At 50.7% G+C, this 26,525-nt stretch overlaps 1 protein-coding gene across 4 annotated transcripts; it reads right to left on the bottom strand.

The window, feature by feature from the left end:
- Positions 1 to 4,040: 4,040 nt before the first annotated feature.
- On the bottom strand, positions 4,041 to 24,689 carry GDAP1L1 (ganglioside induced differentiation associated protein 1 like 1). 4 transcript variants are annotated; one of them, XM_065892263.1, is made up of 6 exons: positions 24,442 to 24,689; positions 18,813 to 19,005; positions 17,606 to 17,779; positions 14,753 to 14,850; positions 13,832 to 13,946; positions 4,041 to 4,411 (listed from the first exon to the last, which is right to left on the bottom strand). In XM_065892263.1, the coding sequence occupies exons 1-6, from the start codon at positions 24,619 to 24,621 to the stop codon at positions 4,068 to 4,070; spliced, it is 1,104 nt and encodes a 367-aa protein (XP_065748335.1). In that variant the 5' UTR covers positions 24,622 to 24,689; the 3' UTR covers positions 4,041 to 4,067. The 4 variants fall into 4 exon arrangements, with proteins under 4 accessions (XP_065748335.1, XP_065748334.1, XP_065748336.1 ...); XM_065892262.1 differs by having other exon boundaries at positions 18,813 to 19,015; positions 24,443 to 24,621; XM_065892264.1 differs by lacking the exon at positions 17,606 to 17,779 and having other exon boundaries at positions 24,442 to 24,621.
- Positions 24,690 to 26,525: the final 1,836 nt, after the last annotated feature.

Here is a 26,525-nt window from a genome sequence, read left to right as displayed (position 1 = left end):
ACTAGGAGGTGGGGGAGAGTGAGAGAAGCGTTTTCCGGGAGAGCTGAGGGGAAAGGACATCCGTGTACCTGTGGGGTCCTTTGCATCAAGGTAAAGTAGGTGTTTGAGGTGCTGTCCACTTGCAGGTAAGCTAAGGGCTGCCTGACCCTGGTTTCCAGACTGCGTATTTGAGGGACTGAGTTGGGAGACTTATCACTTCTCCTGTCTTCTCTGCCAGGGCATGGCTCCCCAAGGGTGTGTCTGAGTGCCTAGGAGGTGAGTAGGTGGGGGAGCCTGGGAGCCACCCCTGATTGACATCTTAATTTCTGGAGCAAAGGTATTCAGGCCCTGTCTGATCAAGCTGCTGTCACCCTTTCCCAGCTCCACTCCTTTCATGCCTTCTTGCCTTCCATTTGCATTTCCTGAGCATGTTTCATCTGCCACGGGCCCCATGCTGCTGGGGAGTGATGCAGGGCTGAACAGGTCAGGGTGGAAGCTGAGTTATCTAGAGTTATTAGAAGCCTTGGACTGGAGCAAGCAGACTGTATTCAAATCCTGCCTATCATTCCCTCAGCTGTGTGATCTTAGGCAAGTCACTTAACCTCTCTGGGCTTGTTACTCATCTATGAAATGGGGGTGATTCTTTCTACGTCATTGGTCTTTGACTGATTTAATGAAATGATGGGTAGGAAAATAAGTTCTAAACTTTAAAATATTGGGTGCCTATGAGGACTGCTTTTTACTGAAGAGATTTACTTTGCTTGGTGAATGTCTCTCTCAGAAGCCTGGGCACTGTAACTTCTACATGTCCCCAATAACCTGAACTGGCTCAGTGTCTTTAATATAATTTTTTAAATATAGCATTGACTAAAATCAATAACAACTAGCAGCATTTGTTCTGAATTTTTAAATCTGCTGCCTGACATTTTTTTTTTTTTTTTTTGCGGTACGCGGGCCTCTCACTGCTGTGACCTCTCCCGTCGCGGAGCACAGGCTCCGGACGCGCAGACTCAGCGGCCATGGCTCATGGGCCCAGCCACTCCACGGCATGTGGGATCTTCCCGGACTGGGGCACGAACCCGTGTCCCCTGCATCGGCAGGTGGACTCTCAACCACTGCGCCACCAGGGAATCCCGCTGCCTGACATTTTTACTGAATTATCTCAGCTGTAGTTCCCAACAGCCTAGGCCATAGAGAAAACAGGAAGGGCTTTGGCTTCATCCCAGCTCTGCTACTGTATTAGTCAGCTATTGCAGTAATAACCCCCAAACCTGATGGTTTATGACAGCAAATGCTCACAGGTAGCTGCAGCTCTGCAGAGATGGGCTGGCCTCAGCTGGTGAGCTCTGCTTCAGGCAGTGGGCCAGCTGGCCTTGGTTCGAGGCCACAAGCTGGGCTCAGGTCTGTTCTGCTTTCATTCTAAGGTCCAGATGAAAAGGGCAGCAACTACCTGGGGCCTGCTCTTCTTGTGATGAACACTGAGGCACCCACATGGTACATTTAAAGCCTCTACTCCCATCACATCCTTCCACTAACAGTCCACTGGCCCAAGCTGGTCACATGGACAGTACCCTGATGGGGCAGGGAATAAACTCCACCCACGGTGGGAGGTGCTACAAAGTCACATGGCAAGGGTTGTGGATGTATAACCCTATTAGGGAATCCAAAAATCCAATCTACCACTTGTACCTTGGGTGCTAACTCTCTGAGCCTCTGTTTCCTCATCAGTGAGACATAAAAAGCTATGCTTTGCAGACTTAGAAATAATTTCTGTGAATTTCCTAGTACCTGGTTAGTACTCAAAGGACGGCTGCCATTATTATTATTAGCTCCATTTAGAGATGAGAAAACTGAGGGTTTTAGGCAATGTGGGCCCAGGTTGCTAGGGAAGGACCAAACAGGTCTTTGGAGATAACGTTGGAATGGCCCGGGCAGATGATTCTGTGACTTTGGCAGTGAGCAGCCAATGAGCTGAAGGAGATATGACCTTCAGCAGCCCTTACCGTCCTCCCCAACAGGCATCCTTCTGTGAATGTGGGATAGACCTTCTTAGCATTGTAAACACTGGGGGCGCCCATTACCGCAGTCCTGGCGGTGGTGGTGTCTGTCTTCCCAACTAGACTGAACTCAGCCCCACACCCTGTCCATCTCTGCAACCCTCCATGGCACCTGGTAGAAGGCTCAGCTGCTGATGGATCCTGAGTAAACGTACGCATGTTGATGCTTTTCCACACCCGAGCTGCTCTCCATGACATTCCGAGACAGAAAGGGACCAGGGAAAGGACACTTAGCCCTAGCTCACTTGTTGTGCGATCCTGACCAAACCAGACACATGCCCATTCCCAGGCCTCAGTTTCTGCACATGTGGAACTGGCAGGTGGGGCCTGTGGAGTCTTTGAGTCTATGGTTCTCTCCAGCAGTCTACCTGGGCCTCTTCCCATTCAGTGCTTCCTTATGTCAGAGGCTGCTGGCTGTCCACCAGGATCTGTTCTCTCCTTCCTTAGCAATAGGCTGCCCAATCACAGACTACATTTCCCAGCCTCCTTTGCAGCTGGGTGAAGCCTGGTAATTAAATTCTCACCCATGGACCGCGTGTGGAAGTCACATGACCCTCTTCAACAGCCGGGCCTTAAAGTACTGGACATGTGCTCTAACATCCTGTCTATCCTTTCCTATTGGATAAAACCTGGCTGTGGGAATTCCCTGGTAGTCCAGTGGTTAGGACTCAGAGCTTCATTGCCTTGGGCCCGGGTTTGATCCCTGGTTGGGGAACTAAGATTCCTCAAGCCATGCGGTACAGCCAAAAAACAAACAAAAGACCCGGCCTCCCCAGATCCAGCCTTGGGCCCCCCAAGCAGCCATCAGTCATCTCTTCCTTCTCACCAGAAGTGAAATGGTCAAAACGTTGGTGAGAGTCAGACTCACTGAGTCTCAACGTCGTACCTCCACCCCTCTGGCCCCAAACTCTGGAAACGAGAACTAGATGGGCAACACAGATTTAGAAATGAAAAGCAGCTGCTCCTCCTTGATGCTTTTATTGGGGGCTTTCAGTGGTTTCTAAGCATGAGCGGCAGTGACACCCAGACCCTCTCCCAACATGCAAAAGGCACAGGGAAGTGAGACGCCGCAAGGACGGGCAGCGTGGACGCGGAAACCCCCCTGCGTGGCATGGTAGGGCGTGGGGGGAGCCCCGAGAGTGAAGGGGAAGGCAGACGTTAACAGATGGCTTTGGCAGAGGCTGGAGGAGGGACATCCACCTCCAGACCCACCCCTGCTCTCCGGCCAGGGCTGAACTTCGAGAGAAGATCAATGTGGCTTTTCCTGAAAGTCCACCTCACATGGTGGGAGAACTCAGCTCCGGGTGGGAAGAGGAGGATGGACACTGCCTTCAGGGACTTCCAGTAAAGTGCCCGACCAGAGCACACTGGCCAAATCAAGAGGGGAATGGGAGGGTGTGCTCATGGCGTCGGCCCCAGACATGGCCTGTGGCTGGAAGTCACTGCCTTGGCTCGGCCAGTGCTGTCTCAGTTCACTTCCAAGAGGAGAATGAAGCCCCTTCCAGTCTTCAGGGGCCTCCCGTGGGGTCTCCAGATCTCCAGCCCCACCTGGAGGTAGCGCTTAGAAGAGTCAAGTCTTGATGTTGGCTTTGTCCTGTGGAAGAGTTCCCTGGGCAAGAGGGAAGGGGAGGTGAGGGGTCAGGCCCTCCGAGCCCCCAGCACCTCCCAGAATCTGGGCCCTGGTGAATGAAATGACCTGGGACTCACCTTGGATCCTAACCAGTCCCCACAGTTCCATCTTGAGACCTTGAATCGAAAAAAAAAAGGCATTCGTGTTTTTGTTTCTCTCTCTTTCTCTCTCTCTCCCACTCACTCTTTCTCTCCTTCAGTAGAACCGTGGCCTCAACTCACGGCACTGGCAACATCTACTCCTAAACTATGGAATGTTTTCAGACTGACGATAGAATTGCTCCAAACAAGGGGTGGGAGGGGCTGTCCAAGTGTGCATGAGACGGTGCGTTACTGAGAGCTCACTGGGAATCACACAGGACAGAGACACCAACAGTCAGACACCAAGCCCGGGGCCTGGCTTTAGATGTATTTTTTCTTGAGGTACCAGTAGGCAAAGTAGCCCATCCCACCCAGGGAGCCCATGAGGAAGGATGCCCCAAAGAAAGATGGGGGTTTCCGCTTGACCAGCCGGAACGCATTGGGGATGACTGCTGACAGCAGAGTGGTGTGGATGTCGCCCAGAACTTTCCGGAAGGCAAAGCGTTTCTGGACCCTCTCAAAGAAGGACTGCAGGTTGGGCCGGCTGCCATCTTCCCAGTATTTCTTGGACAGTCCCAGGAATTTGAGGCGGTGCAGGGTGGCTCCCAGGAGGACATCAGCAAGGGTGAAAGCACAGCCGCAGAGCCACAGCTCACATTTCTGCCCTAGAATGGAAGTGACAGGAGATGGGGGAGGGGAGGGGTCAGCTCTTCTTCCGCCATACACGCCCTCCTCTCTCAGTGACGCCTCTGGCTTCTGTCTGCCCGCTATAGTGTTCCCCCAAGGTCACCCACTCCTGCACTTCTTTCATGATTTTTGCCAGATGCATATACTACCTCTATTATTTGTTTTCTTTAAATCAACTGACTTATTAAATGCAAATATATGTATTTAAACTCTGGACTCGTATGCCCCACTGCCCATTTTCCAGCTCTACTTGTGAGTCCGCTGTGCATCTTAAACGCGACATGTCCAAAACTGACCGTCACCCCCAAACCCACCACATTCATCCCCACGTCAGTAACAGCACCTCCATCCTTCCAGCCCCTCAGGCCAAAAGCACGCGGGCCATTTTGAATCCTTCTCTTTCTTTCACACCCCGCATACACTTTGTCAGCAGTTCCCATCAGCTTTATTTTCAAAATACATCCGAAGTTAGATGTTACCTCCGATGTGACCATCCTGGTCCTAACGACCATTATCATTTGCCTTTGACTCCCTAGAGTCTATTCTCAGCACAGCAGAGAGAGGATTCCTGTTAAATCTTAAGTCAGATCATGTCCTTCTCTCTGATCAAAGCCCTTTAATGACCCCCTGTCGTAGTCAAAGCTGAAGCCCTTCTAATGGTCTAAAGGTCCTACGTGATCTGGCCCCCAGGTACCTTTCAGACCTAGGAGTCTACCTTTTCCCCCTTGACTCACTCTTTTTTTTTTTTTTTGCTTCATGTCTTGCGGGATCTTAGTTCCCCAACCAGGGATTGAACCCAGGGCCACAGCAGTGAAAGTGCTGAGTCCTAACCACTGGACCGCCAGGGAAGTCCCCCCCCTTGACTCACCCTTCTTCAACCACACTGGCCTCCTTGCAGTTCCTCATTCTAGGCACGTTCCCACCCCAGGGCCTTTGCACTTGCTGTTCGCTCTGCCTGGAACACTCTTCCCCCACAGAGCTACAGGGCTTACTCCTCCACCTCTTTCAGGTCTTGGCTCAGTGCCGTCTTCTCGGGGGGCTTCACTGACCACCCAGTTAAAATTGAAACCCCAATCCCAGCAGTCACTGTCCTCCTCCCCTGCTCTGTTTTCTTCCATACAACTTTTCCCCAGTGTTCCACCATATACTGTACATGCTCATTTTGTTTATTGGCTGCCACCCTCTACCAGAATGGAAGCTCCATGAGGGCAGGAATTTGGGTCTGTCTTGTTCACAGCTGTATCCCCTGCACCTAGAACAGTGCCTGGCTCACTAAATCTTTACTTAATGAGTGTTGAATGAGAAAAGAAACTATCACTAAGAGTATCATTTGCCATAACCTATGTGCAATGATGAAAGTACATTTAACAAGAAACAAAACAAACGCTATTAAATTCCAGCTGGATACTACTGCCTGCCCAAAATCCCTGAGCCCAAGACTTATTTATTTGTTTGAAGAAAAGGGCAGGTATTAATACATAACCCCTCTATGGGAATTAAATGCTAGCATCATACTAACACCCTTTCTTTAATACAATCAACAGAATTAAGAGAATAATTCTCATCGTGTGGTTTTATATCATGTATCGCCATGGTCACGTGACATCTAAAATTAGCCTGTGTATTTAGGAAACACTAGACTTGAAATTCTGGAGCCCCTTTGGTCTCCTTCATCACTGCTTGGCTCAACAACCTGAAATTCTCCCCAGTGACTACACATTAATGTCCAGATTCCTCTGCGTGGCTTTTAAGCCCTTTCAGTAGTTGGATGAGCTCCAATGTATTGGGTTGGCCAAAAAGTTCGTTTGCTTTTTTCTAGAACATCTTACGAAAAACCCAAACGAACTTTTTGGCCCACCCAGTACTTCTCTGATCTTCACTTCTCACAAATTGCCCACTTGCCCACTGTTCCTCTCAAGCAAGCCACGCCCATTTTGGCCTCTGGGCCGTTGCCCCTGCTGCACCCCATGCCTGGAATGCTCTCCCCTTCCTCTCCACTTCCGGTGAGGTCTGCTTTCTTGGGAAGCTTGCTTCTGCCCTTTTGTAGAGGTGTTCCTTTCAGCTCAGAAATTCCATGAGTCTAATACCCTTCACCCTCACTGCCTGAGCCTGCCCCTTTCACTGTGTCCTCATGTTCATTCATTCATCCAACAAATGTTTATCTGGTAGTATGTGCTGGGCATGAAGACTTGACAAGACACAAATGTCTTCCCTCCAGAGGCTCACGGTCTCAGGGGAGGAGGAGCTAAAGTGTAATGAAGGCACTGATCAGAAGTTTATTCTTGAATACGGAATCTTCCAGATGCCTGTTAGACTTCTGAGGGGAGAGGATGTGTCTGCAGTTAGAGGTACAGGTGCACAGCATCATCAAGGGCGTGAGTGGAGACAGAGCTGAGAACAGAACCAAGGACTGAGCTTCGGGGCCTCAAGATTTAGATATTGGGCAACAAGAAGCAACCAGTGAAGGAGTGGGCGAAGGAGTAGCCGGTGAGGTGGGAGACGACCCAGGTGAGTGTGGTGTCCCAGAAGCCAAGATAAGAAAGTGTTCCAAGGACATAGTGCTCAGCTGACCTCAGACGCTGCCGGGAAGTCACAGAAAAGGAGCTGAGAATTGGCAATTGCATTTGGCGACTGGTGACCTTGACAAGAACAGTGGGAGTAGATGCTGACGCTGAAAGCCTGGTTGGGAGGGAGTCTAAGAAAGAAAGGGAGGAGAGGAATCAGAGACGGTGAGCAAAGGTCACCCTTTCAAGGAGTTTTGCTGTCATGGGAGGGATATGCCGATAATGTGAGATGGGTCAAGAGTGTTTGGGGGACTTCCCTGGTGGTGCAGTGGTTAAGAATCTGCCTGCCAATGCAGGGGACACGAGTTCAAGCCCTGGTCCAGGAAGATCCCACATGCTGTGGAGCAGCTAAGCCCGTGCACCACAACTACTGAGCCTGCACTCTAGAGCCCAGGAGCCACAACTACTGAGCCCACACGCCACAACTACTGAGCCCGCGCGCCTAGAGCCCGTGCTCTGCAACAAGAGAAGCCACCGCAATGAGAAGCCCACGCACCGCAACGAAGAGTAGCCCCCGCTCGCCGCAACTAGAGAAAGCCCGTGCGCAGCAACAAAGACCCAACACAGCCAAAAATGAAAAGATAAATTAATTAATTATTTTTTTAAAAGAGTGCCTTTGTAAGTTGGGAAGAAGAAAACAGCACGTTGATGGGAATGATCGAGCCGAGAGGAGGTGATGCTACAGGAGAGAGTGGAGAGAATTACTGATGTGGTGTCCTTGAAGGGATGAGCGTGGGTGGCATCAAGTACACAAGGGAAGGGACTAGTCTTAGCTAGTTCAAGAACAGTTTATCCTTGGTAACAAGAGGGAGTACAGGGCACCGTCTCTCAACAAATCTAAGCTGCTGTCAAATGTAAGACATCTACCTGAGAGAGTACTTCATCATACATATGTATGTATCTCCACTGACACGTAGGCCTCTTTCAATGGGTACATTTTTATTTGGGTATGTGTGGGGACCTATGTGTCTGCATCCAGCATGGTGTGTATGTTTACCCATGTGAATGCCTGCTCAAATCCATGAAACTGGTTGTGTATTAGCATGTAGACAGCTGCACACATGGGCATCTGTGTCCATGCAGTGGGGCGATTACCACATGCATAAGTGAAGTGTATGCCCACGTGCACTTGGTGGTTGCCTGCAGACAGATGTTCATGAGTGTGTAAGTGTACATCGCTATTTAAGTACGTCCATTCCTGTGTTTCTGTTTGTAGGCAAATACTGCTAGCCATGACTGCATAACGTCCACGGGCACGGGTAGCTAGCTATCTGGCATGTCAACAGAAGGTCTTCGGTTTCCCCCGCTCCTGCAGCTGTGGGTTCCCTTTGCCAAGTCGCAGCCCTGGATGAACCCTGTCTTGTGCCTTCTCCAAGTCTGCCAGCTGAGTGTGCCGGAGACAGTTACCCTTACCAGTTACACTTTAAATCCTGACCACAAAGCCCGGGAGGGCCGGCAGCCCTGCCCGGGTCCTGTAGCAGTCCTGTAGCAGCCCTGGGGGATGCTCGCTTCACCGCCCCCTGCAGAGAGATGCACATCTTTCATCTTCTCTCCTCGCACCCGGTGGTTTTCTCTGTTGATGACGTCACCTCATGCTTCATTCAGAAAACAGGAACCTTCAGACATGAAAGCCCTTACCCCCCACCATGAAACCCACAACGCCAGGCCCCTGCATTTACCACCTGCTGACACAAGGGAGGGTGTGAGCCACCTACGCTCAAGGTCAGGCCCTGCGTGGTCCTCTGCACCCACCCAACGCTGCACATGCTCCCTTTCCCTTTCTAGAGCCACTCTCCTCCCCTCCCCACGCTGCTCTGCGCCCCCCAGGAGGCCAACTTGACGGGTACACTGATGGGACTCCGTGCCCTCTGGCTCCAGGGGTGTTTGGCCAATGGGGAGCAGAGGTGGGAGATAGGATGGTGGGCGAGGGTGAGGTCAGAGTCTTACTTCCCTCAGTTTTTTCTCTGCAGGTTGCCACGGGCTGGCTTATTTGTTTGTTTTTGGCCTCACCAGGCAGCAGGCAGGATCTTAGTTCCCCGACCAGGGATCGAACCCAGAAAGTCACAGCTCCTGTCAGGTGGCCCTCTTTGTCCTGGTTCCTGAAACTGCCCCCATCGCTCACAACCCCAGGTCCAGGTACTGCACTTTTCCTTGTGGTTTCCCTGTGTCCCGCCCACACATCTGTAAACAGTCCCTTTATGAAGGCCTCTTTGATTTACCCAATTTGAGGGTGCCCTGTGTGTCCCCTGGGGACCCTGCCTGAAGCACACCTTCTCAATCCTCATTGGTCCTGCATCACTGATTTCTCCTTTCCACTGAGGCATTTCTACCGGCCTGAAAACACGCTGTTGTATCTCCTATCTTGAAAACATTCCTCCCTTTGCCCCACAGCCTTCTTCAGACACCACCCCATTTCTCTATTCCCTCTACAGCGAAACTTCTCAAAAGGGTTGTCTACACTGGCCATCTTCACGCCTCACCTCCCATTCACTCTTCAGCCATTGCCCTCACATTCCAGTGAAACTGCTCTTGGCAAGGTCACCACCAACAGCCATGGGACAAAACCCAAGGGACGCTTTCCTATCCTTGGTTTATTCAGCCTCTCAGCTGCATTTGACACTGTTCTCCCTCCTTAAAACACAATCCTTTCTGGGTTCTATGACACAGGAGTCCTCACGCCTCACTGGCCACTGTGTCCCATCAGCTTTGCCAGCTCGTCTGTCTTTACCCTTCTCTCAATGAGGGGGAGCCTCGGGGCAGATGTGGTAGTTTTAAAATACGAAACAGTGCTTGTCTTTCTCTGTGGAATCTAAAAAATAATGTAAACACATGTATATGCAAAACAGAAACAGAGTCACAGATATAGAAAATAAACTAGTGAATATTGCTCAGCCACTAAAAAGAATGAAATAATGCTATTTGCAGCAACATGGATGGACCTGGAGATTATCATACTAAGTGAAGTGAGTCAGAGAAAGACAAATATCATATGATATCGCTTATATGCGGAATCTAAAACAAAAATGATACAAATGAACTTATTTACAAAACAGAAACAGACTCACAGACTTAGAGACGGGGGAAGGGTTGGGGGGAGGGATAGACTGGGTGTTTGGGATTGACATGTATACACTGCTATATTTAAAATAAAATGCCTTTCCATAAAAAAAAGAGAGAGAGAGGGAGAGAAAATAAACTAGTGGTTACCAAAAGGGAGAAGGAAGGGGGAGGGGCAAATTAGGGGTATGGGATTAAGAGATACAAACTACTATGTGTAACATAGATAAGCAACAAGGATACACTGTATATATAGCCCAGGGAATTATGGCCATTATCTTGTAATGACTTTTGATGGAGTACAATCTAAAAATACTGAATTACTACACTGTACACTCGAAACTAATAAAACGTTGTAGGGAATTGCCTGGCAGTCCAGTGGTTAGGACTCCACACTTTCACTGCCCAGGGCCCGGTTCAACCTCTGGTGGGGGAAATAAGATCCCACAAGCCATGCAGCACAGCCATAAATAAATAAATATAAAGTTGTAAATCAACTATACTTCAATTTAGAAAAAGAAAAAAATACGCTCACATATTACTTGATACTTATCTCTTTGATGGAGCCCAATTTTTCTCCCCTTGAATATGGGCTGTATTTAATGCCTTGCTTCAAATGAATAGAATGTAGCAGAAATGACAGAATGACTTCCAAGGGTAGGTCATAAGAGATCATGTGGCTTCCGCTGCTTCTGTCTCTCTGGGATCACTTGCTCAGGGGAAAGCCGGCTGCCGTGTTGTGAAGAAACTCAAGCAGCCCTAACAAGATGCCCGTGTAGCGAGAAGCTGAGGTCTCCGGCCAGCAGCAGTGGGGAACTGACACCTCTAGTGAAGACCCACGTGAATGAGCCATCGTGGACCCTTCAGCTCAGGGGGTTGCAGCCCCAGCTAACGGCTTGACTTAGAGACGGGGGAAGAGTTGGGGGGAGGGATAGATGCATCTATCCCTGCATCATGCAACCCTGAATTAGAAACACTCAGCCAAGCTGCTCTGGAATTTCTGATTCACAGAAAATGTGTGATATGAAAAATGCTTTTTTTTTTCGTTTTTTTTTAAACTATGGCCCTCAGCTCAAACCTAGCCTGCTGCCTGTTTTTATTTATTTATTTATTTATTTATTTATTTATTTATTTATTTATTTTTGGCTGTGTTGGGTCTTCGTTGCTGCACACGGGCTTTCTCTAGTTGCGGCGAGTGGGGGCTACTCTTCGTTGCAGTGCTCGGGCTTCTCATTGCGTGGCTTCTATTGTTGTGGAGCATGGGCTCCAGGAGCACGGGCTTCAGTAGTTGTGGCACGCGGGCTCAGTAGTTGTGGCTTGCAGGCTCTGGAGCACAGGCTCAGTAGTCGTGGCGCATGGACTTAGTTGCTCCACGGCATGTGGGATCTTCCCGGAGCAGGGCTCGAACCCGTGTCCCCTGCATTGGCAGGTGGATTCTTAACCACTGCGCCACCAGGGAAGCCCGACAAATGCTTTTTTTTTTGTTTGTTTAAGCCGCTGAGTTTGGGAGCAGTTTGTTATAAGCAATAAATAACTAATAAGCAGGTCTTGATTCCTCTTTCTGTCTCTCTCCACTGCCCTCTAGGTGACATCATCCAATTCTACGGCTTTAATCACCGTGTATATGCTGAAGACTTGCAAATCTCCATCTCCAAATTCTGACCTCTCCTTTGAAAGTCAGACTAGAATACCTAATGGCTTATGTGACATCCCCTCTTGGGGATGACACTTAACATGCGGAATCTAAAAAAAACCTGAACTCTTGGGTCCCCCTTGCCCATGTCAGGAAATGGTACCACTCAGTAGCTCAGACCAAAACCTCAGGAGTCATCTTTGATTCCTTTATCCCCTCTTACTCCACTCCCTCCAATACCCTCGACCTTTCAGCAAGTTCCTGCCCATTTTATCTCCAAAATACCTCTCAAGCCTTTCATGCCTCCCCATCTCCACTGCCACCACCTCAGTCCAAGCCACCACCATCTCATCTGGGCTTCTGTCTCCCTTGAAATCCATTTTCACAGCAACCAGAGTACTTTTAAAAGTAAAATCAGAACACCTCACCCCTGAGTAGATTGCAAAAATGGCTGCAAATTCCTCCCATTCCTGCACGCTTGCCCCTTTGCAAAGGCTGTACTGCTTCTGCCATCAAGAGGCAGAGTCCAACCCTCTACCCTTTTAATACTGGCTCTGCCATGTCACTTGCTTTAGCCAATGGGGCTTTCGTAAATGTGACACAAGTAGAGGCTTAAAACATATTTGCACCTTGGGGCTTTGCTCTCTTGCTGCTCTCAGTATCCCTGTGACCACCATCATATGAAGAGCCTGGCTTAACCTGCTGGATGATGGGCAACATGTGGTCCAGCTACTTCCATTGGCCCCTGAACACTCTTCTGTAATGGCCCCTTCCCAGCACCCTCTCTGATAGAAATGAGAAAGTTCCTTCTTGAGGTATGCATTGTTTTTACTCATTTAGCCATACTCCGCTTTTTTCTAGAAAGGATTTACGGCAGCTGGCTTCAGCATGCGTGACAGTGTTCCTGTTTAGGACCTTAGGTATCTGTGTGTGCCATTTGCTTGAGGCCTCAGCTGTGAAATGCTGGAAGAACATTATACCCATTGAGAGGGAACCTGTTCTTATGCCAACTATGCTGTTTAAGAGCTGTGTGACCTTGAGCGAGTCACTTTATCTCTCTGAGCCTTAGTTTTCTCACCTGGAGAATGCATGTGCCTTTAGCTGTCATATGTAATTAACTAGTATGTTCCAGGCCCTGTGCTGAGTGTTTTTCATTTTTTAAAGAGTTCAACAAGATGGAGTTTAGGTTTTAAATTCTACTATTACCATCCTGTTTCACAGATGTTGAAACTGAGGCCCCAATAAGGAAAGGAACTTGCCCAAGTCACGTGGTATAGGCAGCAAAGCTAGGACCCTAACTCATATCTGTCTCACTCTAAACCCATCTTTTAGAACACTGTGCTCCACAACCTTCCCACATACACAGACATCTGTGCGTGTGTGTGAAGCTATGAGCGTAGCAGTGCATGTTGAATGGGTTCCACAAATTTGCATTGTTGAGGAGACCAGACTAACAGGGTACCTAAAATAGAGCAAAATGGGAAGGTCCCGAATGAAATTTGAAGAAGGGTGGCGGCAAGGATGGTGTATAGATGCAAAAAGGAGCAGAGTGGTAAGGAGAGGGCGCTCCAGGCTGGAAGAGCTGCAGGAGCTAAGGTGTGGAGGTGGAAATGTAGCTGGCGTGCTCAGCGTCCAGAGAAGAGAGGCACTTGAGAACAGAAAGAGTCCAGGTCAGAGAGTCCGGGTGAGCCTAGATGTCTGGCTCCTACAGCATGAAGGAGCCATAATCCGTCCTTCAGTCGGGGAAAGGGGAGATGGTGTAGTGGATAGCGATCGCCACCACCATTACCATCATCATCTTCAATAGCCTTTATTAAATACTGTGTGCTAAGCGCTGATCTAAGCATCCTACATATATTATCTCATGCGGTGTCTCAACATCTCTCTGAGGTCGGTCTTTTTATTATCTCCATCTTATGGATGGGGAACTGAGGTCCAGGGAGGTGAAGCACGTGGCCCAGGGTCATTCAACTAGCAAGTGGCCAACCTAGGACTTAAACTTAGGTCTTTCTGACTCCATGGCCCATGATCCTAACCACCTGGATGGTCCTCTAAGACCTTTGGGGGAAAAGATGCTGGGACGTTCATGGACAGAGTGGGCTGGATGGGCTCCAGCACTCACCTACCCCAGAACTGGCACCCACCCTCGTTCTCAAGCTTCCTCTTCTCCAGCTCAGCCTCGATCTGGTCCAGCACCATGGCCAGCTCCCCCAGGATCTTCTTCAGGTAGCTCACATCATCGTGCTCCAGGATCTTGGCCTGGGGGCAGGACAGGCAGGTGCTAGAGGAGCTGAGTTGGCCTCAATAGAGCAAGGATGACCAGGGATGGAAGACTCTTGGCCCAAATCCCCTTCTGCAAACCCAGTCTCCTTATATCCCCTTAAGTGTGTAGGATACCCCCACTGTTACAAAGGATCCTCATCTGGTGTTCACAATAGTCCTGTGAGCTTGACTGTCCTGGCCAGATCCCTTTCATGGGGCTGGTACTCTCGTACACCAGCTGCCATGAGAGTTGGTTGACAGTGGCTCACAGCTTTCCCCTTCTCCAGAGAATTGTTCTCAGCCAATGAGGAGTTTCCTGGAGATACTTGGGAAATAAATAGGTCAATGATTGGCTGATATAAGGGTATAAAAGTCTGTCCCTTTGTCTCAAGGTGGATCGACTTTGTGGCACCGTTTATCCTCCGGGGTTCCCTGTGGGATCAGGTGAACTTAGCCCCTTCTTCATCCTATCTCATCCTTACTGGGTTCTCCTTAGAGCGCTCCCTCAATACCTCGCAGAGCACTCCCTCAATACCTCGCTTACCCCAGAACCTCTGTCCAATGCTCTGCTCTTAGGGACACAACCTAAGACATTAGGAAAGTGAGGCTCCAGGGCAACAGTGACTTGCTCAAGGTCAAAGAGTCAGTAAATGACAGAGGAGACAGGATTGGGAAAGCAAACCAGTGGTTTTCCCATTTCATGTCATCAGCTGACTCTCTACTTAGAACCAGCTTCTTCCAGTTCTTCTTTTCCATGGAAAAGATGGTGGGAAAGGGGAATGAGCAGGTCTGGGGTCACTCACCATGAGCTTCTTCTGTTTAGAAAGGTAGGGCTCAGAGAGCTGGGGCTCCTCTTCATGGTCCAATTTCATGAAGTCCATGGTGGCGTTGGCTAAATGTCCTGGGGAGAGAATAGGAAAGGTCCCGTTCTTCTGATACCTGGTACTCTTCCTTTCCCTTCCCCCCAACAACTTGGAATAGGTCCCATTCAAACACTAGTCCAGGAGGTAACAATATCAACAGGCATAACTAGGAGACACTATGTCATTACAGGCTGGGACATAGGGATGGATGAGATGCCATCCTGCCCTAGACCATAAAAGAGATACCTACGACATAGCATGATCAATCTCTAATGAAGAGTGAACAGAATGCTGTGGGACCCAGAGGGCCACCTGCCTGGGGCACAAGGGGTCAAGAAACCTCACTGAGGAGGAGACTCTAGGGGATGAGTAGGAGTTTGCCGGAAATGAATATCACCCTAAATGTGGACAAGCTCATGCTTCAGTGAACGTCTCCCTCACCCCTTTCTGTAGTGAAGAAACGGATTCAGAGAGGCTAGTAAATTCCACACCAGTAAACGACAAGCAGATTTTGAATCAGGATCTGTCCAATTCTCAGTCTAGAGCTCACTCACTGTAATCCACAGGGAAAAACTTGTTTTAAAAAAACTATAAGAGAGCTTGGTGTCTTGAAACTTCCACTTCTGGTGAGGCAACTTTCCTGAATATTTAGGGATGTATTGACCACCTTTCCTGGGAAATTGGCCTTTTAAAGATGCTGAAAAGGCCTGGGTGATGGAATGTGGATCAATGATGGAACTCAAGGCAGCACCTTGAGAATTATACTTAATGGGAGAGACAAAGTGTCCTATAATCTGACATTAAAAGTCTAGCTGTAAGCTGCGGGTTTTACAAGAGGAGGTGGAAGCATTACGTGGGATAAGATCCTAAGGTCTGTTCCATGATTGGGGCAGGATTTCTCTGGAACTCTTAGCCAGTAAGTATGGGACATGGTGGGCCAGGTGTGTTGTGGGTTCCAAACCTGGCCTGCCCTCTCCCCGGGGTCCCAGTCCCCCTTGGACATCTCTTGGACTGGGATGGGCATCTTCTCTGGCCCCACTGCCTCTATGTTCCCCTTATCATAACACTGATTGGTACTAGGTTAGAAAAATTTTAATCAGTATGGGTTGTTTGTTTGTTGTTTTTTTGCCACACTGTGGTGGCACGCGGAATCTAAGTTCTCTGACCAGGGATCAAACCCATGCTCCCTGCAATGGAAGCACGGTGTTTTAACGACTGGACCACCAGGGAAGTCCCAAAATCAATTAGTTTTGAATAGATTATACATGCATGCTTGTTTAAAAATTCAAACAATATTAAGGAACGTACAGTGAAAAGTAAATCTCTCTCCTCTCAATCTGCAGTCCCTTAGTTCTGCTCTCCCAATCTTCTCATGCGTCCTTCCAGAAGTACTCCTTGTGTTTGCAAGCACCTGTGTATCCATTCGACCCCCCTTTTACATATATCAATGATAGTACACTAGATGCATTTTTTTGCCCTTCACTTTCTTCCTACTTACTAATATATCTTAGAGCGCATTCCACATGCCTGTTATTTTTTTAACAGCCGCACAGTATTTCATTGTTTGTATGTACCAGAATTTATCTACCCAGTCCCCAAATCACGGTCAACTGGGTTATTATTTCCAGCCTCTTGCTATTACCCCTTATGCTGCAATGCATATCCTTGTACGTACTTCTTTGGCGCACACATCCCAGTGTCATTGCAGGACAGTCTCCAAAGTGTGGGCCTTTTAATACTCGATATAGAGGGCCAGACTGCCCTCCTGAGAGGTTGTTCAAATTTACTTAGTCCTGCATTGTAATCATCTGGTCATTTGTCTTTCTGCTTCCATGAAACTGTGACCCTGGGAGGGTAGAAGCTGTGACAGTCCCCTTCTGTCCCCAGCCCCCTGCCCAGGGCCTGGGTCATAGGAGACTTCATAAATGTTGTTAAATATTGTTGACTCAATGGGGACAGGACAACATAAATATGTCCTGAGTCCTGTTCAAGGGCACTCTAAAGAGACAAAATCGAGTGCCGCAACCTGGCCCACCTTTGGACGTGAGCCTCATTCCTTTGAGAGAGAGGAAGTGACCATTTACTGAGCACCTATTATCTACTTGGAATCATCATGCTTCATCTGTGTATTGGACCCCATGGTGGCTGCATAGAGCCTGGACCAAAGTCTGTAAACAGTTGTTGATGGATGATCTGATTTAATCCAACACTTATTTACTGAGTACTGAAAAAAATGAAAGGATAAAGTAGGCTGTGGGCACAATCAGGCTGGCAGTTAGGACAGTATATGAGGATGCTTGAATCAGAACTCAGAGACCCGGGGCCTTGCCATATCTGGGCAATCTTCCTTGGTGATGCCAGCCCTGATGTCACTCAGTACCCTGGGCTGCCAACCCCAGGTGTCTGGGGCTGAGATGCCTGTGGGGAGGTGTCCCAGCTCCCATGGACAGGCAAGCCTCTAGGGGGACAGATAGCCCTATGGCCTCTGTATGGGATGGCAGGACAAGAGGAGGGGGCAGGAGAAGGGAATGAGAGAGAGAGACTGCCAGAGAGGGAGAGAGACATATTCAGCTCGTAACAGGGTGAGTGAGATGGAGAGCCAGAGAGAGAGAGAGACAGAGACAGACACAGGGATGGAGAGAGAGGCAGAGGCAGAGGGATATCCATGGGGAAGAGGAGAGTTAAAGGGAAGAAAGTGAGTAAGAGATACAGGAATGGGAGGAAGAGGGAGGAGGTGGGCGAAGACCGGGTTACCCTAGGGTTCTGCGCCCCGACCCCGACCCCGGGACTCACTGCGGATCTCGGCCGTGGCGTACTTGGGGATCATGGAGTCGGCGGTGAGTTCGGGGTGCAGGATGCAGCCGTGCGTGTAGGCGTCCATGGGCAGCGCGTCCAGCAGCTCACGGTACTGCAGCACCCGTGCGTGCTGGGGGCTGCCCGCCTCGGGCATCAGCGCCACCACGTGCTCTGCGGGGCACGGCCGGGGGCTGGGCGGCGCCACGCAGGGCCCTGTGTCGGGCCTCCCGCCCCCCCTGATTCAGAGAGGCCAGCCTCTGGCATCCCATCCCCCAACCTCAGCATCCCGGAACCGCGACATGTCCAGAAGTTTGGGGCCCATCCCCTTTCCTTGACTCTTGAGAGAAAGTCTCCACCAGGCTGACAGGGGACCCTAGTGATCCTGCTCGCCTACCTCTCCTCACTGGAGCCCTGCCGAGCCGTCCCCTGAGGGGCAACTCCTCACCTGCCCGGGCTTGTTGCCAGGTGGGTCTCTAGGCCTAGTGTTGCCAGACTTGGAGAGAAGCTGGAAACCTGGATGTTTGAAATTGCACTCTCCTTGGTTTTTAAATGTTCGCAACTAATTCATATTCTTTTAAAACAGTGCATGTCCGGGCCCTGACCTTTCAGCTGCATCGGCAGCCTCTGCCATGGGCACTGAGCTTCTGGACTTGAGCGAGGCCAGAGGGAGGGAAGGAGGGATGGAGGACATAGGGTTCTGTGGGGTTCTGGGGTGCTGGGCCCTGCTCATGTCTGCAAAGTTCTCGGGTATCCGGGCCCATGTCTGTGGGGTTCCGGAAGAGCCTGTGGCCCTGACTATGCTTACAGGGTTTCAGGGGGCTGGGTCCTGGCTGAGCCCTGGCATCCCCGGGAGATCTGGATCCTGTCTGTGGGGACTTAGAAGGGGGTTTGGGTCCCGTTCATGCCTGATGGGCTCCAGAGTGTCTGTGGCCAAGCCTGTGACTCCAGAGGCCCCTGGCAAGGAGGCTATAGCCCTAGCTGCTCCAAGGGGGGTGTCTGGGCCATGCCCTTTCCCTCAGTACCGGGGAGGGGGGGTCAGATCTGTGGGGTCCCCGGGGACCTGTGGCCATGCTCTGTGGTTCCTGGGGGGCATCTGAGCCCTGCCTGTAGCCCGTGGTTCCTTGTGGGGGAGCCCGGGCCCGCGGGGTTTGCCCAGGCTTCCCAAGGTTCTGGGGCGCTGTCTGGGCCCATGCGGCCGCCGTACCTCCCGTGAACGTGCGCTCCACGTAGTCGATGATCTGGTCGTAGTCGCTGATGATATTGTCGCGATGGATGATGACGGGCACCTCCTCGCCCAGGTTGAGCCGCATGAACCAGGGCTCCTTGTGCTCGCTCTGCGGCAGGCTCACGTCCCGCTCCTCACATGCCAGGCCCTTCTCGGCGATCACCAGCCGCACCTGCAGGCGCCAGGGTCAGAGCAGGGAAGGCGGGCGGACACACGGGGACACTCTGCCCAGGTGGGGCGGGGCGCGCGGGGAGGGAGGTCAGAGGTCCCACACTGGAGGGGACCGTGTTGCTTCCAGCCCACTCTTGGGCCCCTGGGGTACGGGATGGGGGGATACATCCCCGGGGTCTGGTGGTGGGAGGAACAGAGCTCTGCCCTGGGGACAAGGGGCAGAGCTGCCTGGTGGTTACGGGGCTGGGTGTCACTGCTGGACGTACCTGGGATAGGATTTCTGGCTCTTCTGTGTGAGTTTGGGCGGATTCGTTACACTTTCTGGGCTTCATGGTTTTTTTATTTGCAGAATTGAAGTATTAATAGTAGCACCAACACAGTGTCTGGTATATAGAGAGTGCTTAGTTCATAATTCTCATTATCAGGATTGGGCTCTCAGCCTGTCCTCCAAACGTGAATCTGGCCATGAAATTTGCAGAAATTCTTATCATCACCATGATCAGTAGCAAAATTTCTCAAATTATTTGAGAAACAAAGTGAAGTGAAAAATAATTTGCCAACATCAGCCTAGCCCTTTATCGTCCCCAGACACCTTCCCATCTGGTTGTTGGATGCTCACAGTAGCCTTCCAGAGGAGGGCAGAGCAGAGACTATCTCCCGTTTTTGCTGATGAGAAGACGAAAGTCCAGAGAGGGCAACTAACTGACCCAGAGCCACACAGCCAATTTAGCAGTAGATCTAAAACTAGAAGCAACGGTTCCTGACTCTCAGACCAGTGTTCTCTGCCCTGGGGGATCCTTCCAGGGAGTCCTGGGCCTGGCCCCTCCTGAGTCTTTCCCTAATCTCCAGGAGGTCCCAGACAAACATATGGCCTGGTAGATGCGAACGGAGAGCCTCCTGACCCAGCCCAACAGTTCTGAGCTGGCAGGTGGTTAACAATCACCTAGCCCAACTATCCCCTGCCTGTGGACTGAGGCGCAGAAAGTAGGCTAGACTTGTCTAAGGTCCCCCAGCAAAAGGATGGCAAGCTCCACTCCCACGTGCTCCTCCCTACTTCTAGCTCCAGCCCAGGAGAAAGAGAGGGCACCCCTGAGAGAGGCAAAGGTCTATTCCTGTTAAGCATCGATGACCCCTGTACATACCTAGGTGGCAGTTCCTATTCCCTTCCTGCCTGCCCTGGCATCCTCCTGGCAGGTTCTGCCCAGCCACCCAGCGTCTGGGTCAAGCTGGGATCTCTGAACGGACGGAAACAGAAACTAAATCAGGCCTTTGCCGTTGGTGGGTCCAGACGTTTGGCCTTCCATCCTGGCAGGGCATCTGCTCCCAGGGACCACTCCCTGGGCACTGCCCTTGAACTCCAGTGAGGGTGCCTGGTGGGGCTCCTGCCTGGGGAGGGGACTGTCTTTAGAGGAACAACAGTCCTGCTTGGAGCTGCCTCAGGATCACACCAGCAAGCAGCCAAGGAGACTTTCTCCTTTAGCTGAGCTGCAGGCCAGAGCCATGCGCCATCCTGCAGGGGAGGGGGCGGGGGAGGAAGCCAGGCCCAGGGGGAGGGCGTGCAGCCACCAAGGCCATCTGCCTTCTTTGCCTCCTGGAACTGCGCCAGACTTAGGTGGTCACCACTCAGTGTGACCAGACATCAGCCAACTCTGGGCAAACTATCCCCCCTGTGGGTGCCTGAAAGTCACCCACTGGTGCTTCATTGTCATGGCTAGGTACTGTCCCCCCTCACCCGGGCCCTTGTTTATGAGAAAACTGTGATGGGCTGGGTTGGCGTCTCTGCCCAGCCACTTAGTTGCAGTGTGACTTTGTAAAAGACACTTAGAGTCTCTGAGTCTTAGTTTATTTATCACAAATACTTTAAAAAAATTAATAAGCTTTATTTCTTACACCAGTTTTAGGCCTACAGAATCAAATGCCTTTTTTATGTAACATCTTATGGCTTACAAATGCGCCACTTTTCAACACTTATTTATTGAGTGCCTACTCTGTGCCAGGTCTTGTTCTAAGTGCTCAAGACTCAGCCGTGAACAAAACAAAGATCCCTGCCCTCAGGGAGCTGACATTCTGGTGGAGGCAGACAGATGAGAAGCAGTTAAAATGAGATGGTGTGTCAAAAGATAGTGAGTTCATCGGAAAAAAGAAAAAATAGAGCAAGGTAAGGGAAATTGGGGGTGCCAGGGCATCAGGGCAATTTTAAGTAGGGCGACCCATCAGGGCAGGCCTCTCTGAGAAGGTGACATTTGAGCAAAGAACAAAGAGAGAGTAGTCCACACAGGGATCCAGGCAGAGGGGACAGCCAGTGCAAAGGCCCTGAGGTGGGAGCATGTCTGACATGTTTGAAAAATGGTGAGGTGGCCATCCTGCTGGAGCAGGATGGATGGAGGTGACAAAAGGAGAGGAGGTCAGAAAGGGTCATGCACAGGGACATTTAATTGAGACTCCTAGACCCAGGGGTCTATGAATAAATTCAGGGAGTCCTCAAACTAGGATGGGAAAATTACAGGTTTATTTTCAGTCATGTCAAGCTGACACTTAGCATTCTCTTCAATTATGAGTGTAGGCAACAAAGCTTGGTGGTGTTAGCAGTGCCTGTAATATTGTCACCACTAGGAAGCAGATATTTTCATCACTTCACAGTTGCTGCAATTACATCCGTCACGACTTCAGCATTACAGCAGTTATTAGTCCTGCCACTAGGTCATGTGATACTATGGGTTAATGCAGAAACACATATTATTATGTAACAAATTTGTTTTGAAAATATGTCAATAGCTTTACTTCAGTAGGATTGGTTTTCCTTCTAATCTAATACTCCTATGTATTTGATGTTATTCAATTAAAAGTACTATTCTGAGAAAAGTCCATAGGCTTCCCCCGAATGATGAGTGGGTCCATGACCCAGGCAAGGTTAGATCCTGCAGTAGGGCCTGAGGCCATTATGAGGACTCCGGCTTTTTCCTGGAAGGACTTGTGAGCCACTGTAGGCTTCTGAGCAGAGGAGTAGTGAGATGTGCAGTTCTCGCCTGTGGACCTCCTGGGAGTGGGAGAGGGGGTGGTAAATGGTCAAGGGCAGCATGGACAGGGCTGGGGCGCCAGTGCCCAAGAGCTGGAAAAGTAAGGCCAGGGTGGCAGGTAGAGGTCATTTACTTCCCTTCTGCCATGTCTGGGAGGGCCCTCTGCATGCAGGCAAGGCCCTCTAGGACTGATGCAAAAGAAGGAAATGCACCTGCCAAGCCCATACTGTGTGCCAGACACTTAACACGTGTCCCTGTCCTTTCAGTCCCCCAGGAATCCTACAGGGTCGGATGTAAACGTCCCCTTTTCCAGATGAGGATGTTGAGGCACAGAGGAGGTGAAGTGACTTGTCCAAGGTCACACAGCCAGTAAGCACTCAAGATGAGACTGGAACCAGGACCATCTGACTGCAGAGCCCATGTGTTTTCCATCAGGCTACACTGCCTCTAGAACCCACCACAGGCCCCTGGGCAAGGGGAAGGCCCTGGCAGGAGAGGCAGGAGAATGCTAGGCTGCCTTGGTCAGAGGTTTGGTCACAAATGGGATTGCAGTGGGTGGTCCCATCCCTGACTAAGGGGCCACCTTAGCCCTGAGCTCATGCTGAATAAGGAATATTCAGGAGGCTCCCTCAGGAAATGGTGATGGGAAGGGCCACCCTCCTACCTCCTGGTCACTGGGGGGGGCCTGGCTCCTGAGGTTCTGGGGAGGAGGACATCCTGGCATCTGGAGGTCAGTCTGATTCATTCCCAAACCCCCCAGCAACTTGTATAGAGCCTGGCATGCAGTAGGTGTTCAGCATGCAGGTACAGAAGAGTCCCAGCGTGACCTTGGTTAACTCCAACCCCTCCTTTACCTAGCACTTTAGTGATATCGTAACACCCGTTATGAACAGAGCCTTGACACCACGCCAGGCACTGCGATCAGCACTTTTTGTGCGTCATCTCATTTCACCATTACAATAGCCTTCTGAAGAAGGTACTGCCACTAGCTCCATTTTACAGAATATAAAACTGAGACTTTAGGGAAGCAAAGCGACCTGCCAAAAACTCCATGGTGAATTATTGGAGAAGATGGCTCTCCTGCTGGGGACTTTCTGGCCTCATAGTCTGTACTTTAAACTAGGAACTACTCAAAGGGGGATCAGTGGACCAGCTTCATCAGCCTCACCTGGTAGCCTGTTAGAATGCAGCATCTTGGGCCCTACTCCAGATCTGCTGAATCAAAATCTCTGGGGTGGGACCCAGTATTCTGTGCTTGAACCAGTAATGTATGCTCAAGTTTGACCAGTGCCAGTGTAGAACACTAAGCAGTACCACCTGTTCAACAACCCTCAGCAATCCTGAGAGGGGGTTGCAATTAGAAGAAGTTGCTATTATTGTTATTATTATCCCATTTTCCAGATGATGGAACTGAGCCTAGACCAAGAATCAAACCAAAGAGCCTGGTTCCAAGGCCATTTCTCTTTAAGGAATCTGTTTCTCCATCTGGAAAATGAGTGAATGGAACAAAAGGATCTTCCAGGGAGAAGAGAAGTCGAAGGGTCAGGCAATGGGTGACCCTTAGGCTCCAGCAGGACCGGCTGCTGGGACCTGGCCATGGTGCTGAATTCGTACCCCACAGAGAGGACAGCCCAGGGTGAGAGACTGCGCTCCTAGAGGCCCCTGGTCTTGCAGGCTCAGTGCTTGGACCTCACCCCCAGGAAGCGGGAACCTCGATAACTCAACACCAGGCTGCATTCCCAACCACCTTCTAGCTCCCCTGAGTCTGAGATGGGACCGTGTGGCCGTCTGTGCCTTTAAGAGCGAAAAGCACAGACCTTACGGGCCTGCTGAGCTGGTTTGAGGAGATGGGTTAACTCCTTCCTTGTCAGCTCAAGATTGGGGGTGAAGTGGGGGGAGGGCTAGGGTCAGACCCTTCAAGCCCCAATCAGAAGGCCCCCAGCCGGGCAGAAGGGCAGAGGAGCTTTGACCCGCAGGCCTGTGGCATGGGGACAGCAGCGGGGGGTGGGGGGGAGGGTCTGCGATGGGACTACTGGGGCCGGAGGCTGGACCCCAGGAAGCGCCCCTCCCCCCTCCCCGCAGCAGCAGCCCCCTCCAACAGGCCGCCTTCCCAGCAGTGCCCATTCCCTTCCCCTTGCCTTTGTCTCTCTTCTCAGCTCTTCAACAGACCGGGTCTTTCTGGGAGGGAAAGAGGCAGAACGGGTGTTCCTAGAATTAGGGACGGTGCTCCTGGGGCCCAAGACAGGGCCAGTCACCTCCCGGGAGGGCAGCCCAGCTTCCCCCATCCTCCGGGCCCCGAAGCCCCCGATTCTACCCTCCAGTCTCTCACCAGGTCTTCAGACCCCTTAAGCCCTCCCGGATCCCCTCCCCCACGCCTCCTGGTGCATCGGTCGGGTTCTCCTGCTCCCTCCGGGCTCTACCTTCTGCGAGCTGAAGGACTGGGTCCAGTGGTACAGAACCAGGCTCTCCTTGGGCCAATGGGCGTGGCTGGCCGCTTCGGGTGCTTCGGGGGCCTCCACCGGCTTGGCCGCATCGCTCTCCAGCGCCGAGATGGGCCACCAGCTGCAGTTGGTGGGGGTCAGGTTATTGGGGGTCGCCATGACAGCCCGAAATCAGAGGGAAGAAAGAAGGAGGCTCCGGCGCTGGCGGCTCTCTCTCGCCCAGCATCACATGGCCTCGCCGAGCCTGCCCCTCTCCTTCGCTCCCTCCCTCCCATCCCCGTGAATGTCATTACTCACTGGGTGGGGGAGGGGCGAGGGGGATCCCGGGAGCTCCTTTCCTCCTCCTCCCCTTGGCCCACCCCTGGCCCGTGCCAGAAAAGCCACCAGTCCAAGGTCAGGCTCGGTGGAAGGGCACCAGAAGTGGGCCATGCCCCCAGATAGCTCGAATCTGGCCAGCCACCTGCCGAAGATTCCACCATTATAAACGCATTCTGCCTCTCAAATCTTCTAAAAGGCAAATAGGACAACTGGTGTTATAGAAATACATTCCTTTTATAAATCAGTGTCTGGAAATAGCTCGTCTCTCTTTGAAGCTGTTATTTTCTAACTTTTCTCCAGAAGGACCTCTAAGGGCAGAAGGGAACACATTATGATTTATTGAACAAACACTTACATAGCACTCCTGTGTGTCCAGGCACCATCAATTCATTTAACCCTCACAATAATCCTATTAGCCTCACTTAACAGAGGAGGAAACTGAGGCACGGAGAGGCTAAGTGACCTTGCCCAAGGTCATCTAGCTAGAAAGTGGTGGAGCTGAGATTCGAATCCAGGCTGACCAGCTCCAGAGTCTCTGTTTTTAGCCATAAGGTCATAACATGACAATAATGTAAACAACAGCACAGCAAGCACTTATCAACCCAAGCACTCTACATGCATCACCTCATTTCACCTGCACAGTAATCATTTTTTCCAGATGAGGGAGGTGAGGCTCAGCGATGTCAAGTCATTCATTGGTCCAAGGTCACACTTTCACCCCAGGAGACTGAGGCATGACTAGAGGAGCCCCATAATGCCTTTGCTGACACATAGTTTATCCTAAACATTCATGGGAACTTTACATAAATTCCTTAATATATCCTTGCTTACCTTGCTATAATGTTTTATTTATCATTGAGCAACTAGATGCACCAGGAAAATAAGCTTCTCAGTTTGCCCTCCATTGGCAACTTTGATCTTGGACATTCAGCTTCCAGAACTGTGAGAAAATACATCTCTGTTGTTTAAGCCACCGAATTTCCAGTATTTTGTTATGGCAGCCAGAGCAGATTAATATACCTACAATAGAAGCGCATTATTTGTATCTTTTCAAAAGAATTCAAGTTGGGGCTTCCCTAGTGGCGCAGTGGTTAATAATCCACCTCCCAATGCAGGGGACACGGGTTCGAGCCCTGGTCTGGGAAGATCCCACATGCCGCGGAGCGACTAAGCCCGTGCACCACAACTATTGAGCCTGCACTCTACAGCCCGCGTGCCACAACTACTGAAGCCCGCATGCCACAACTACTGAAGACCGCGGGCCTAGAGCCCGTGCTCTGAGACAAAAGAAGCCACTGCAATGAGAAGCCCGCGCACTGCAACAGAGCAGCCCCCGCTCGCCGCAACTAGAGAAAGCCCGCGCACAGCAACAAAGACCCAACGCAGCCAAAAATAAATTAAAAAAAAAAAAGAATTCAAAGTTGATAAAAAAAAGAGATACTACTGGATTTCCCCTTACTACTGGGGGCAAAGCCGGTCTTGGTCCCCACACTACAGGAAAAGAGGGAGGAATTAACATGGTCATCTCAGTGTCCTTTAGCCAGGTGGTTTACAGAAATCCCACAAGAAGAGTATTAATGTCCACACTTGACAGAGGGGAAAACAGGCTCGGCAAACAGAAAATGTCTCACCTCGTATCACCACCTAGGAACCAGCAGAGCTGGAGCTGGGATCCGCGTCTACCTGATCCCCAGATACACCTGAGGTTTTGTTGCTGTTTTTTCTTAAAGATTTTTTTTTTTTGG

The sequence above is a fragment of the Phocoena phocoena genome, chromosome 15, assembly GCF_963924675.1.
Source record: "Phocoena phocoena chromosome 15, mPhoPho1.1, whole genome shotgun sequence".
Classification (NCBI taxonomy): domain Eukaryota; kingdom Metazoa; phylum Chordata; class Mammalia; order Artiodactyla; family Phocoenidae; genus Phocoena; species Phocoena phocoena.
Note: the sequence above shows the minus strand (reverse complement) of the source record. Positions and strands in the feature narration are given on the sequence as shown.

Bases quoted from the DNA above. Each gene is read 5' to 3' on its own strand.
- GDAP1L1 (XM_065892262.1), bottom strand. From the start codon at position 24,621: ATGGCGACCCCCAATAACCTGACCCCCACCAACTGCAGCTGGTGGCCC. The intron at 19,016-24,442 runs GGTAGAGCCCGG...GCTCTGACCCTG, and splicing joins CAGTCCTTCAGCTCGCAGAA to GCGCCTGCAGGTGCGGCTGG. The intron at 4,412-13,831 runs GTGGGTGCCAGT...CTTCCATTCTAG, and splicing joins GAGGAAGCTTGAGAACGAGG to GGCAGAAATGTGAGCTGTGG.